Below are 15,138 nucleotides of genomic sequence, written 5' to 3' on the forward strand. Positions count from 1 at the left end.
GTGGGAACCTGCCCCGATTCTGTGACAGATCCCCCCCGGCGGGGCCCGGCGTCCCGGGGGTGGCAGCCATGGGCAGGCCCAGGCCGGGGGGCCCTTCTCCCCCCAGGGACACCGCGCCTCGGCCCTTGCCCTCCTGCTGTCCTGCCCCTCGGGTCCTTCCGAGGGGGAAATCGGCGTCCAACTGTGAGGGGTTTTTCAGGAATTTGATACAAATTCACGATCATTCAAAACATGACTATTATTTCCGCCACCCCAGCTGGGTGCCGGGGGCCGGGCGCTCCTGGGGCACGCTTCTGGCTGTTTGCAGGGTTTGAGTCTATGGAGAGGAGGGGCTGGGTCCCGGTGTGCCCGGGGTGTCCCGGGGGGCGCAGACACAGTTCGCGTGAAGGGGTTTGCTCGGGGAAGTTTGAAGATGTCTGATTTGCGCGCACTCGATAGCGACGGGCCCGAGCCTGAAGAGAGGCGGGTGCGCGGCCGGCGGCGGCACGTTTTCCTGGCGTTCCTGTGTCCCGTTATGCCGCCCTCGTGTCCGGTTCCGTGTCCAACCCCGATCCCCGCGCTCAGCCTCGGCCCCGCCGCGGCCCGGCCGCCTCGCGGCGCCGCCGCTCCTCCGCGCCGCCAGGGGGCGCCGCGCGCTCCCCGCGGAGGGGCGGGGCCGGGACGGCGGCGGGCGGCGCGCGCCTTCCGGCGCCGTGACCCGGAAGCGCAAGCGGTGGCCATGGCCGCCTGCTGAGGTGAGGCGCGGAGCGGAGCGCGGCGGGCCCGGCCGGGGATAGGGGCCTTCCTCCCCGCTCCTCCCCTCTCTTCCCCCCTCATCCCCCCAGTGCGGCGGGCGGCTCCCGAGCCCCTCCGGGAGCGCTGAGACGGGCGGCGGCGCGGCTCCCCGCGGTCTCTCTCTCAGCCGTCAGGCCCCGGCTGTCACTGGGGGCTCGGGTGGGAGCGGTGCCCCGGCCGCCCCCCGCCCCGCTGCGCTCCTCCCTGCCCGCGGGGAGCGGCAGGGCCTGCCCCTGCCTGTCTGGGTCCCACGGTTGTTTGGCTTTGCAGTAAACCTGGTTTGCGCTCCCTCTCTTCAGGCTGAGGCCCGGCGCTCGCTCACGAGCTGCGTGCCATCCTCTCCGGGGGACCCAGACCCCCCCGTTAAGCCCCCTGACAGCTTGTGTCTCATCAGCCGAAAATGAAGACTATTTTAATGGTTGCGGAGAAGCCTTCTCTGGCTCAGTCCATCGCCAAGATCCTCTCAAGGGGTAGGAAAGACAGCATGTTGGTTCAGTCCTTCTGCATGTCGTTCTGCCAGCGGCAGAGTGGGAGTGCTCTGGAACGCACAGCCCAACTGAAGGGATGCGTGTTGTGTAGGGGGAAACTGCGTGTCACGAAGGTTACCAGGTTTTGCTGTAGATGAATTGAGGCTGAGAAACACCCTGGTCAGTTCCTTGGTTGTCTTAGGGCTGCTGCCACCTGGGAATGGTGGCTTAGGACAGGCTGTGGTTCGTAGAAGAATTGGGTGGCCCTTCACATTCTGTTAATTTTTATGTGCTGGTGCTTATTCAGTTTGAGAATAAAGGAATCTGGGTTTGATATTTTATGCAGCCGGAGTGTGTGTTAGTGCATCTGGTTTCTAGAAAGTGCCAATCAAGTAGTAAGTTGCTGTTCTGAGATTTTTGAAGCAATAGTAAATATTTTATAAATAATGTGGAAAACAGAATGAGTTGATTATAACTGTACTGTTCTCTAAAACCAGCTGTATTTTTGTAAGGGTTTCTTGGCAGGAGGGAGAGGATGGAGGAGATAGTGGATAGTCTCAATTGAAAATGAAATATGCTTTAAAAATGGTCTGAAGTGATAATTAACCAAAATAAAAACTTGATCAATGAGTAGAATTTTGTGATCAGGAAGACTCTAGCTGTAAGATCTAAGAAAAGGGGGATACCATTTCGTACAAAGTAACTTATTTCAATTTTTTTTTTTATCCTGTTAATATTTATGATCTTATTTTCACAGGAAACATGTCCTCTCGCAAGGGACTGAATGGCGCGTGCTCTGTGCATGAGTACACTGGATCGTTTATAGGACAGAGTGCCCATTTCAAGATGACATCTGTGTGTGGCCATGTCATGACTTTGGATTTCATAGGTATTTGTTCATGAAATGTTTTAACTGATACAGGTTGTAGGACCGTGAGGGACTTCTGATAGGGAAGTATCCATTGTGTAAATAACTCAGGGAGAATGTTAGAATTAGGGAGAAAAGGAGGATGAAAAGATGACTTGTGGTCAGCAGTTCTTGATTTTTGTTTCTAGTTCTCTGCTGACCTCTTACACGCCCATGTGCCACTTGTGCATGTCCCACGTGTGCTGAATTACGTCCCTGGAGAATGAGGGTTGATGGCTCAGTTTGCCAGCCTGTGACCTGGCCATAACCAGTGAACAGTAAAACAGAGCGCAATGTGCACATTACGTGTGCACTGTGAAAACAAAGAAAAATAGCTCCCTCCCCTTCCCCTGATCGACTAATTGTACAGAGAGAAGGTCTTTCAATAGCTCGTGTTTCTGAAAGGTGTGCAGTATTTAGTATAGCTACAATTCACGTGATGCTGAGGGGTCCCTTGATGTACAGTAAAGCAAGATGTGTTAGAGTAGGGAGGTTTCCAACACAAATCTTGAAAGCCAAGTGTTTTCCAAAGTAATGTTGTTTGCTGTTTTTTTTTGTTTGTTTGTTTTTATGTATATTTAGAGCTCTATTTAATACACTTCTGCTTTTCAGGAAAATACAACAGCTGGGATAAAGTGGATCCAGCAGAACTTTTTAGCAAAGCTCCCACAGAAAAGAAAGAAGCTAATCCCAAACTGACCATGGTGAAGTTCTTACAGGTATTCTTTCTTACGAGATCTGAGAAGTATCTTTTTTTTCTCCTTGGCATTATTTTTCTTTATTTCATCTGGAGCATATTTCATCTCAAGGATTCCTTGTTTCTATTCTTCCTCTGTTGGAGGAAGCAATGAGACCTATTTTTATCCTGTCAAGAAAAATAAGTGAAATTATTCTGGCATTCTGGAAAGCAATAAAAATTAGTAATAAATTTGAAAGAGCAGTCTAGCATTTTGCTATGAATTAGCTTTGCTTTTAAAACAAATAATATATTCTTACGGGTTAGTTAGTTTTACGTAAGAACCAGAAGTATAACCCTCTTTCAGCTCTTTAGAATGGGTCAGTTATCTTCACGGAGAATGTCTTCACCACAGATAGTTTTTTGTTTGAGGGTAATGCCTGACCATTTGCTGAGGCAGAGGAGCCATCTGAGTGTGCGTTCTCATGGTGCAGGTTGTTGAATGTTTGATTTTGTAGGTCTGCTCACCTGCTTCCCAAAAGTGGGCAGTGTTTGGCAATATGCCACACTAGAGCTCTTCTCGGGTTGAAGAGAAATTATTATGTTCCTAAACAAGGATTTTCTTCCCTGCGGGAAGCAGCTTTTTGTCAAGGTTGGATCTCTTATTAATTTTACTGATTCTTACAGTGTCTTTGCCTTGTTGAACTCACTGTTGCCATTGCCTTCTGAGTTTTTTGACTGTCAATATCCTGCTTCTCAAAATTGGAGCATTGGATGCGTGTTTTGCTTCTAACAGCAAGTGCAAGGCATAGCTTGTAAATGCTTTCTTTAAAATAAGTCTATGGTGGTTATTGTTCACTCTTCACATGCGCCCATCAGAGGAAAACAGTAGTTTGGTTGCTTTTACAAAATAATCCTTTCTGAAAGGCAAGTATATGTGGCGTAAGACTAATTTTTGTCAGATGAATTTAGACTTTGTGATATGTTTGTGAACTGGGAAAGTGTTTCTGTTTTTGTTTTGTTGGGGTTTTTTTTGTTTGTTTGTTTGGTTGGTTTTTTTAATGATGTGGAAATTTAGTCACAGGAAGGGGAAGGGGCTGTGCCCAAGGCTGCACACAGACTGTGGCACTCTCAGGAGACTTCTGTCATTGGAAAGTTATGCTGATTTTTTTCAGGTCCTGCAGAAAAGCGTCTTGTAGGCAGAGTGCTGGTCCCACGAAGCACAGCTCGCTTCTCTCTTCAACCACTCTTTAAGTACATGCACACTTCTTGTCACTTCTGCTATAGTCTTCCAATCGTTTTTGCACCAAAGAAATTACCTCTAGTACTTTAAAACAGAAACAAAAAGTATACAGTTAGTGAGGAGGTAGGTCTTTTTCTGACTTGCTGAAGAACTGTGCTATTTTTTCTCACAGGTGGAGGGAAGAGGCTGTGATTGTATTGTCTTGTGGTTGGATTGTGATAAGGAAGGAGAAAACATCTGTTTTGAAGTAAGATTTCCATTTTTAAGACATACAATACAGTAATAGTTGTCTGTGACATACAGTACTATCGGCATATTATTTTATAGATATACAGTAAAATTCAAACTAAGTTGAATAAACTTCTTAAAGGCATGGAGGCCCTTGGCGGAAAAACGGATGTGCTTTTGAACTCCTAATGTGTCAGTTAAAGAGTATAAATCAATTTCATAGCTGTTGCTCATCTGAGGTGATCAATAAGGTATCTTAAATGTTTGAACATTCCAGTGCTTTGAGAATTGGTCTGTATTTCACAGCTGGAGTAATTATTTTGCTGTCCTTACAGAACTTGATCACCTCTATTATCTTTTGTTCATTAAGCACTTGGACTCTTCTGAGCACAGAGGCCCCTTTTCACTGTAGGCTCACCGCAGGAATGTGGACTTTGCACACAAAAGGTAGAGATCTAAAACTTTGGTGTGCGAAGATTATTTTTTTTAACATCCTATTTCCAGAAGTCTACATGTCAACATGAAGAGTATTTTTTTTTTTTTTTTAAAGAAGACATTTTATCAAGTAATTGTTCTTTAAATAGCACCGTATCATAACTGGGCCCTGCCAATCTGTAGAAGAAACCTAGATAGAAACTGGTATGTGTTCACCAAAAGATGCTGCAGCTGCATTGGTGAATTTCTTTGCGCTTAGCAAAGAGTAGTGTTTCCCTTCCACCAGTTGCTGTTTAATAAGTAAGTCCTTCGGTTTTGCTAATTCTTAATACAGTTCTGAGTGGACAGACAAATGCTGCTCTTGCTTACCGCTTAGTGTATTGGTGTGACACCTTACTGAATTCAGAATGTAGTTCGTATCAGCAAATGTTATGTGAGAATGGTGTGGTTTGTTCTTTAGAGAGAAAAACTGACTTAAGCCCTTACCTTCCAATTACTGTTAAAATATGCTTCTGATCTTCATCAGGTTCTTGATGCTGTTCTTCCTGTTATGAACAAGCCTCGTGGCACCGAAAGGACAATTTATAGAGCTAAATTCAGCTCTATTACTGACACAGACATCTGCAATGCCATGAATCACTTGGGAGAGCCCAATCGCAATGAAGCTCTTTCAGTGGATGCCCGTCAGGAGCTGGATCTTAGAATTGGCTGTGCGTTTACAAGGTGACAGCATAGGTTATAGACAGCTTTACGAAAGGTTCGGGAATACTGCTCTGTCCACAAAATGTGCGTTGGAACTCTAGTGGCTAATTCTGCTCACCAAAGCTAACTGTTTTACACACAGACAAATAAAAAGAGATAAAAAACTGTGTTATGGCTTTCACTGAGCCTAGGTAAAGTACTATCAGCAGTTATTCTATGTTCTTATTTTATCTCACACTTTTCTTTGGGAATAAACAGGATTCTGGGAGGCAAAGTAATTATGACTTAATTTGCTTTAAGAGACCGTGTTTCTCAGAATGCTCTTTTCCTAACACCTGAATGTTTTAGTAGGTTACTCATATTTGTGTGTATAAGTTAAAGAAAACTTTTGTTTTTCATGGGAACAAGGATATTAATGTACTTATTCCTTGCTCTTTTTTTTTTTCCTTTTTTAGGTTTCAGACTAAATATTTTCAGGGGAAATATGGGAATTTAGACAGCTCTCTCATCTCCTTTGGGCCGTGTCAGACCCCAACACTTGGATTCTGTGTTGAAAGGCATGACAAAATCCAGTCATTTAAGCCTGAGACTTACTGGGTGCTGCAAGCTAAAGTAAGTTCTACGTTACTTGTTTGTATATGAGGAACGTGTATTTTTACCAATGAAATGCACTTATATTTTCATTTTGTTCATTCATAAATTTGTAGCTGTTGACAAGAATTCACAAAGCCTACAATTTACTCATGTGTTCTCGTTCAGTTCACATGTGTGTCAGCAGTCTCTGTAGAACAGATTCCAGGATGTCAGGTTTGTATTAAAGTGGTTATTGTTTGCTGCTTACAAGAATTCTTCAGTGCTAACCATCTAAGCTTGGACTCAGCCAAAAAGACTACTTAAAATGGGTTGGTTTTGTTCCCTGGGGTCCTTGGGCTTATTGTGTTGTTAATTTGAATGCAGGAATTAATTAGGCTGCCAACAAACATTGGCATTGCTCACTATTGGAATTTTAAGGCAAATAAAATGCTTATTGTGTTAATTGGCAGTTGAGTCCTCTGAATACTTTGGCAGCTTATAGCAGTTTTATAGCCTTGCTGCTGCCCAGGCTCTGAGAGCAAACCAACATGGTTTTGCTGCTTGTGATCACAAGGGTTTTTTAAACAAATAAGGGGTAGATGGGTAAAAAGTTGCCATTTTTAGATTAAAAAAAAAAAAAAAAAGAAATCTGGTGTCTGTTGCCATCTGTTTTCTGATGTGTCTTGTGTGTTGTGCTAGAAATATTTTCAGAGAGTTTTGTGCTCTCATACTGGTTGCTTCATATTTATTTTTGTACGTAGGACTTAAATCATGATCTCGTTACAGTTTAATACAAATTATTAACTTTTCTAAATCAAAATGGTAAACTTTTGAATTTCTGCCCATTTCAGCCTTTACTGCTCCCGGCATGAAAAATAAGAATAGTATTTCAGTTAACTGCAGGAATAATTCCAGTCGTTCCCCTGGTCCCAGAACTCAAAAGTGCTCCCTCTTTCTCCAAAGCCCTGTGAAACCGAGTGCAGCTGCAGGTTTGGAGCACTGTGGCCTGGGACAGGTAGTACTAGGATTTGCTTGCTGGGTTATTTTTGAAAATGTGCATTCTCACACTTCCAGTAATAGAGGTAGTGGGGACTTTTTGTTTTGGTTTGGTTTTTTGTGTGTCCACTAGGTGAACCCTGAAAAAGAAAGTTCTCTCACTTTGGATTGGGACAGAGTGCGGGTGTTTGATCGTGAGATTGCTCAAATGTTCCTGAATATAACAAAGACAGCCAAAGAAGCAAAGGTAGGAATATTTACTGAATGTCAGTAGAGCCGTATTTCATATAAAGGAAATACCATTTAATAATTCCTTTGATGCATGTTGGTTTTTTTATTAAAGAAGGATGTACAATATCTGTATCTTGTTTTTTACTGCATTCAAGTTAATGAGAATAAAAGGCAAGAAATTTTTTCATTGTAGTTGATACTATGCTGCTGTGGTCACCTCAGCAGAAGCCCCTTCTTAACATTGACTTTGGAAATGACCATCACTCATGATAGGAAGTCTCCATTACTAAACCTGCTATGAAATACTGTTCAGATCTCCAGCAGACCTCTTATTTCGCATGAGACATTGCATAAATCAGAATTTAATTACTTATATGGCAATATTCCTGCAGGTAAATTTTTAATCATGTGTATGGTACAGTCATTATAGCCAATTAACTTCTAATTCTGCTCTGTTCAGTACTTGTTTGACAGTATGTTTGGATTTAAGTGCTTACAGCCATCAAAGTTCAAAGACTGCATGAAGCTTTTAAAAATCTAGATCCTTATAGTTAGGGCCATTGCTTGGAATAAGCACTTGTAGCAGCAAAACTACGTGCTCCTGAGATAAATGGGAAGTAAGGAGAGCAATAAGCCACCTTGCTGCATTCCTAGTTACGGACCCAATCTGGTCCATAGAACAAAGGGACCTTAATACTACAACTTCAGAATTTATTAAAATTATCTCCAGTCAGATTTCCTAAAGTAAAAATATATCGGTGGTTACTGTTTTAAGAAACCCAAACAGGTATGCCAAGAACAGGTAATGTTAGGTATGCCACATGTTGATAGGCATGGTGGAAATGAAACGTTTACCAGTTACCAAACTTCAAAACTTTTACTGGGAAAATGCTATTTTCTAGGTAGAATCTGTGAGTAAAAAAGAGAAGGTGAAGCAGAGACCACTGGCTCTGAACACGGTAGAAATGCTACGAGTGGCCAGTGCTGCTTTAGGTATGTGTAAAAGTTCAGATTTTCACACTGTTTTAAAACAAAGTATTTTGGCTTCTCAGATGAAATAACCAAGGTCGGATCAAATATAGTTTGATACCCTCCTCTCCATATAATACGTCATTCTGGGGGAAGCCTCAAGTTTAGAAAGCTTGTCAAAAGTGAAATGTTGGGTAAGATCAAGGTGACAAAAGTCTTCTGGAAAGGACAAACCATGATTTATTTGAATGCTTTGATAAGGTATACTTTCAGATAAGCAAACAAATCATCACAGTGATGCGTAGGTGATTTTTGTTTTCTCTTATCCTGTCTTAGGAATGGGTCCACAACATGCCATGCAAATAGCAGAGCGTCTTTATACTCAGGGTTATATTAGCTACCCTCGAACAGAAACTACTCATTATCCAGAAAATTTTGACTTGAAGGGGTGTTTGAGACAACAGGCCAATAATCCTTACTGGGCAGACACTGTGAGTACACGTAGCAATACCTGCACTGTTTAACAGGTCCTTCTCTAGTCTGTGGCTTAGAACGTATCTTACTTGATACATTACGACCTATAGGTCTTTAGAAATAATAAATATCTGTAATTGCTTTTATTTGTGGATGTTGTATTGTTATGGATTTGATCTGAAAAGTTTCCTAACCTGCTGAGAGAGCCCTGTTACCCGCTTCAGCCAGCCCGAGTGCTCTCTCTTCCTTCCCCCAGGTGAAAGCGTTGCTGTCAGAAGGCATTAATCGTCCGAGGAAAGGCCATGATGCAGGAGACCACCCTCCCATCACACCGATGCGAGCGGCAACAGAAGCAGAATTAGGTACAGGCAAATTCAGCAGTGCTGGAACACTGCCAGCAGATTAGTTCCTTGAGGTACAGGAGCCAGCCTGAAGATCTCTGAGTTCAAACAGAAAATACAGTTGTTTGGATGGCAGGAAGTGAAGAGAGAACAGACTTTATCTTGACTTAAACTTCTGGTGACAGGAAAGTTCAGAGCTGATCAGCTCTTCAGGAATTGGTCCTGGGGACCGTGGTACTGCTAAAGAAAAGGAACAGCCAACTTAACAATTTAATGCCTACTTCCTCTAGGAGAAATTTGCCCCAGAATAGAAACGTCCAAGTATTGAAATTTTATTGTATTTTTGTGCTGGAAAGTCAAACTTCAACTGCATTTTAATTTCGTCTCTATGGTTTGTTTTTTTAAAATTAAAAGTTAACATTTAACTTTCTGTACACTGTTATCCCTCAAAAAGAGATTTTAAGGTTATAAGAAACTGTAGTGAATGTATGGTATTGTTTATTAAGAATAGCTAATATTGTTGTAGAAAACGAATAACTTTTTTATTTTTGTGAATCAGTGAAATAATCTCTGATAGAAAAAGAAATGCTTTAAAATTTTGAGTATTTGTTTAGGATACTGAACGACCCTGCAGGATTTTTTTCTTTATATACACAGTAAGATGAAACATGCAAAGCACAGGACTAAGACTTAGCAGTTGTTGGTAGCAGTGTAACCTTGTGACTGTTCGATTTCCTCCCTGCAGACTGTGAATAAGGAAACTTTGTTTAGAAATTAACCTATATTAGTGTTAATAAGTAGTATTTCAGAGCGATCTCTTGCAGTACCTCAAGCTGCCCAGTGTGGCAGTTGCTACCACAATCCCGCTTTAGGATTTAGATTAGGGTGTGGCAGTAGAGCATTTTATTTCGTTCATATGTCTTTTTTTTTTTTTTTTTTTTTAATTTTTAAAGGAAAAAAGGAAAGGTTTTCTACTTTATCCTTTCGTTCAGACACATTGCAAAATTGGAAAATGGGCTGGCTAAATTGGCAGTCCTTCTCTAAGAGCATCTGCCCGCAGCTCGTGTTTGTGTGACATGATGGTTCTATAGGCAGGAAATTTTAGAGGGGAAACTGGATGGACTTTTGAATGTTGCTTTCTTCTACATACCAGTTTTTCATGTGATACGTGTGGAAATCTGGCACCTTTTAGTGCAGATTTAATGTAGAGCTGCAGGAGTTGCGTTCTGTGGGTAAGATGTTGTTTATCCCCAGGTGGAGATGGATGGCGGCTGTATGAGTATATAACTCGGCATTTCATTGCCACTGTCAGCGCTGATTGCAAGTACCTACAAACCACCATTTCTTTCAGTATCGGCCCTGAACGTTTTACCTGTATCGGAAAAGTGGTAACTTCACCAGGTAAGACTAACCGGGGAGGAACTAGTTAGCTACAGATTATTTTTTTTCCCCATTAATACATTGAATGGATATAAAAGTGGAGTGTTGAGGACAAGTACAATTTTGAAGACTTTTTCGAGCTATCGAGACCAATAACCAAATCTTTGTCTTCATTCCCATACTTCAGTTACAGAAGAAAAAGTCTTATTTTTCATGTAGTAGTCTCAAAGATATAATGCCACATTTGCTAGTGTGAAGACCGGTCTCTTTACAGACAGCAAATGCCTTTTGAGGGTTAAATTACACAAAGATTTTTTTTTTTTTTTTTGGGCCTCTGTATAAAGACCGTAGCACCACTACTGAGGTTTTTATGGTAAGCTGTCCCCATAGTCCTTATTGTATTAGTATGACTTACTATTGGTATTTCCTTTGTAAGAAACTTTTCCCATCCATTCTGGCACTGTGCTTTCATTCAAGGAAAGCGTTTAATTTTTCTCATGTATCAAACTGACTCAAGCCATGCACAAAATGCAGTGGGAGATACCGTCCTGTGATGCTGCACTGCATGATGTGGCCAAAAGCCTCTTAACTTTGGGCTCTATAATGTGGCCCGTGTTAAAATTATAAAGGTTTATCTTGGCCTTGTGAGAGCTGTGAAGATAAGCTCTCAATATTTTTGTTTGTTTGTTTCTTTGCCTCCAGGGTTCACAGAAATTATGCCGTGGCACAGCATCCCGTTAGAAGAGAGCCTTCCCCACTGTGAGAAAGGAGATCTTTTTCCAGTTGGTGAAATAAAATTGCTGGAAAAGCAAACCAGTCCTCCTGATTACCTGACAGAAGCAGAACTTATCACTCTGATGGAAAAGCATGGCATTGGTAGGAACTTGCTTAACTTACATTGTCCCGTAATACAGCCACCGAGAGCACAGAGAGTCTGAATCGCTCCTCTGAACAGTCTCTGTCGGTAATGACCTTTCAGTATTCGTTTGCATAGGTGCAGTAACAATCTCTTTTTTCCCCTGCAAACCGCAGTGCCTGTAGCACCTCTTGGCAAGTAGTAGATTCTCTCTCTCCAACATTCCTTTCCCTTTCTTATCCCTACGCCTGGTTTCTGGCCAAAGTAGCCTCCTTCCCTAACACATGCTTGTCACCTCTCTGTCAGAAAGAGATGACGTTGTGTTGAAGAATCCATCTCCCTGTTCTTAGGGATGATTTCCTCTCTATGCAGCTTGCTTCAGCTTTGCTGGCTCCAATAGCCCTTATATATCTTATTATACAATTTACCAAAATATTGCTTTTTTTTAAAATTATTATTAAACCTGGCTTGTTTCCTTTGATGCATTGTCATAAATTTGCCCATTCCAAACAAACATAATCTGTTACTCCGCTGTGTTTCTCCAGAATAAGTGATTGTGAGAATAAGTGTTTTCCTAATAGTATTTCCTTGGAACAGATGAAAGAATTAAGGTTCAAACATACGGTTCAGTCTTCTCAGACCAGCCAAGGACATGAGAGTTACTAGAGGTTATCTACTGAAGCTGGGTAACAGTAAAAAGATATCCGAATTTTAAGCAATCTCAGGAGCACTATAGATTGACGTAGAATCAGAGGAGTCAGAAATTTGATGGACACTTTGTTTTGCTCAGGATGGATATGTTGTTTTCCTTTGTGTGGCAGGAACTGACGCGAGTATTCCAGTCCACATTAACAACATTTGCCAGCGGAACTATGTCACGGTGGAGAGCGGCCGGAGACTAAAGCCTACAAACCTGGGAATTGTCCTGGTTCACGGTTATTACAAAATAGGTCAGTTAAATGCTTTTCCCTTTCCATCCTAGGGCTGTTGTCATCGTATGAGTAGCATTTCTGTCTGAAATAACACATCTAGGAAAGTATTACTAATTCGAAAGACTATAGTTATTAAACTTGTTTGTTCATTTTGATACCGATTTACGAGTGGACAGTTTCCTACCCCCATTTCTTGGTCTTTCATTGTTGTTTCTCTGTTGCTGTTGTCTCTGGTGTTCTGTTAGATGCAGAATTGGTTCTTCCTACCATCCGCAGTGCTGTGGAGAAGCAACTCAACTTAATAGCTCTGGGTAAAGCGAATTATCACCAGGTCCTGGAGCATACCCTTGACATTTTCAAAAGGAAATTTCACTATTTTGTGGATTCTATTGCAGGTAAAACTTTTTACATGTTGAGTTCCCTATGATTACTTAGTTGTTGCAAAGATGCTAGTAGAAAATACTTGTAAATTAGATTCCTACCAGAGGTTTAGGCTTACTAGAAAATTGTGTTCCAGGACTGGAAGTTTCCGGTCAAATTAAGTTGCTCTCCAAAAGGAGATGGACTAAATCATGGCTCCAAAACTCTACCTCAGATTCATTTTGTGACTGTAGTGGTGAGCTTTCAAAAACTTCAGACTAGCTGAAGTACTTACCCGTGTGCGCTTATGCATGCTCACTGCAAAACGCTGTGTGTTTAAAAAGTCTTCCTAAACAAGGAAGAGCATTGTGAATGAAATATTTTAATTTCCACTTATTCTTCACAGGTCCTGTAGATGATTTAGTGCAAGATTTCCTCTTAAGAACTAGAATTCTTACACAAATGTGCTTACCTCTTTCGCAGGTATGGATGAGCTGATGGAAGTGTCTTTTTCACCCTTAGCTGCCACGGGTAAACCCCTTTCCCGCTGCGGGAAATGCCATCGCTTCATGAAGTATATTCAGGTAAATTCGCCTTATACTTGGAATTTAAATTTCACTTTCTGGGGGGCATTGAATAGAACCCCCTTTTCCATTACTGAATGTGGTTCATTCAAGTGTGGTTGTCCAGAGGGTATTTCTAAAACAAAGACCCTGATGGGTTTTTCCATGGGGAACAAACCGAAGAGCAGTCACAGTGGGGTTCCCTGTGAGTTTTGAAGCTCTATTGACACTGCAGTTGTTCTGGAGATTTGTGTTCTCTTTCCAGGCCAAACCAAGCCGTCTGCACTGCTCTCACTGTGATGACACCTACAGTCTCCCACAGAACGGGACCATTAAACTCTACAAGGAGCTGCGTTGCCCCCTGGATGACTTTGAGCTGGTGCTGTGGTCGTCTGGGTCTAGAGGAAAGAGCTACCCGCTCTGTCCGTACTGCTACAACCATCCTCCCTTCAGGGACATGAAAAAAGGTAGGGAATCTGTAAACGTGCAGGGATCGACCTCACTTGAAATAAATTAGGTGCCGTCTATACTGTGTGCTTTTTAGTAGTTTTTAATCAGTGTTGCTTAGTATAAAGTGCTGTTCGAATTAGATTACAGATACCTGATATTCACATCAAACTCTCTGACCAAAATTTATCAGTTAACTCATCTCTGAATCCTTTTTTTTTTCCTTTGTAAAAGAAGAATTTAATTTACGTGCATGCACAGTAGGTGACCTTCCTGACACTCGTTACGCAGTGAAGGACCCTGAGATTCTGGCACGTTGCGCATGGGCGTTTGATTGCTGTGGATAGTGCTACAGATGGAGACCAGCTCTTGAGAGTGTTCTGATACTGGGACAGATGGGGTGTCAAAAGCTGTCGAGGGATACTAGAAGGGGTAAAAGTTGCATTTAGTTTGGTAACTGTGAGACCAAAACTTACCAAGTAGTGCTTTGAAGCTCTGAGTGTCAGGAGCCTTTTGGAATCTTTATTTATTAAAAGATGGTAATAAAATGTCTTGTACTAACAGTGTATAGTGCAAGCGTAAAATAGCAGTAAGTGAGGAGCCATACATTTAACATAAAACGCAGTGGGGTTTCACCTGTACTGTGTCCACGCTGCCTCTGCTGAACGGTAACAGCATCTGGCAATTCTGAAAGCCATTGCATAGAAACGTTTTTGAGCAAGGGATTATGGAGACTGTGTGAAAAGGCAGATTGCCATTTGGGGAGTGGTTCCATTCTGTAGTGATTTAGAAAACCTGTAAAATACTAAGGTGCCTGTGAATTGTGCGTGTCTCCCTCTGTGCGGGGTTGCTGGTGCTCCGGCTGTGCTCTCTCTCGGCAGGAATGGGCTGCAACGAGTGCACGCACCCCACGTGCCAGCACTCCCTCAGCATGCTGGGCATCGGGCAGTGCGTGGAGTGCGAGAGTGGCGTCCTGGTGCTGGACTCCACCTCGGGACCCAAGTGGAAGATGGCCTGCAACAAATGCAACGTCATCGTGCACTTCTTCGAGAACGCCCACAAAGTCCGGGTGTCGCCTGAGACCTGCGAGTTGTGCGACGCGGCCCTCGTGGACGTCGATTTTAACAAAGCCAAGTCTCCTCTGCCCGGTGACGAGACCCAGCATTCGGGCTGTGTGTTTTGTGACCCTGTGTTTCAAGACCTGGTGGAGCTGAAGCACGCGGCCATGAGGCACCCCATGCACCGCGGGGGCCAGGGGAAAAGGCAGGGTCGGGGAAGGGGGAAAGGCCGGCGGCCGGGAGGAAGACTCAATCCAAAGAAACCCAAGGACAAAATGGCAGCTCTGGCTGCTTACTTTGTATAATGGCCACACAACAGGAAAATAAACTTCTTATAAAAATCTGTTTAAGTTCATTTTAAAGTATTTTGAACTTCACTGCTTTCCTGTTGTTGGAAGTAGCTGTTCCCAGGCATTGGGGCTGCCCCGTCCCAGCCCCAGAACCCCAGCAGGTGCCGGGGGGGCTTGTCTCTCCCTCTGGCCCTCCTGCTGTGCCCCCGGCCGAGCTCCGGCAGCCCCGCTGTGCC

At 43.0% G+C, this 15,138-nt stretch overlaps 1 protein-coding gene across 1 annotated transcript; it reads left to right on the forward strand.

The window, feature by feature from the left end:
• Window positions 1–692: 692 nt before the first annotated feature.
• On the forward strand, window positions 693–14,960 carry TOP3B (DNA topoisomerase III beta). Its single transcript, XM_074159522.1, has 18 exons — window positions 693–734; window positions 1,074–1,244; window positions 1,999–2,130; window positions 2,761–2,867; window positions 4,240–4,314; window positions 5,257–5,453; window positions 5,888–6,044; window positions 7,135–7,248; window positions 8,135–8,225; window positions 8,538–8,692; window positions 8,932–9,037; window positions 10,271–10,417; window positions 11,099–11,272; window positions 12,074–12,202; window positions 12,430–12,579; window positions 13,028–13,128; window positions 13,373–13,574; window positions 14,436–14,960. The coding sequence occupies exons 2-18, from the start codon at window positions 1,175–1,177 to the stop codon at window positions 14,915–14,917; spliced, it is 2,589 nt and encodes an 862-aa protein (XP_074015623.1). The 5' UTR covers window positions 693–734; window positions 1,074–1,174; the 3' UTR covers window positions 14,918–14,960.
• Window positions 14,961–15,138: the final 178 nt, after the last annotated feature.

Source organism: Numenius arquata, chromosome 16 (assembly GCF_964106895.1).
Source record: "Numenius arquata chromosome 16, bNumArq3.hap1.1, whole genome shotgun sequence".
In the NCBI taxonomy this organism is placed as follows: domain Eukaryota; kingdom Metazoa; phylum Chordata; class Aves; order Charadriiformes; family Scolopacidae; genus Numenius; species Numenius arquata.

Coding starts and splice junctions, on each gene's coding strand:
- TOP3B (XM_074159522.1), top strand. CDS start 1,175: ATGAAGACTATTTTAATGGTTGCGGAGAAGCCTTCTCTGGCTCAGTCC. Junction 1,245..1,998: donor CGCCAAGATCCTCTCAAGGG/GTAGGAAAGACA, acceptor TTATTTTCACAG/GAAACATGTCCTCTCGCAAG. Junction 13,129..13,372: donor GCTTCATGAAGTATATTCAG/GTAAATTCGCCT, acceptor TTCTCTTTCCAG/GCCAAACCAAGCCGTCTGCA.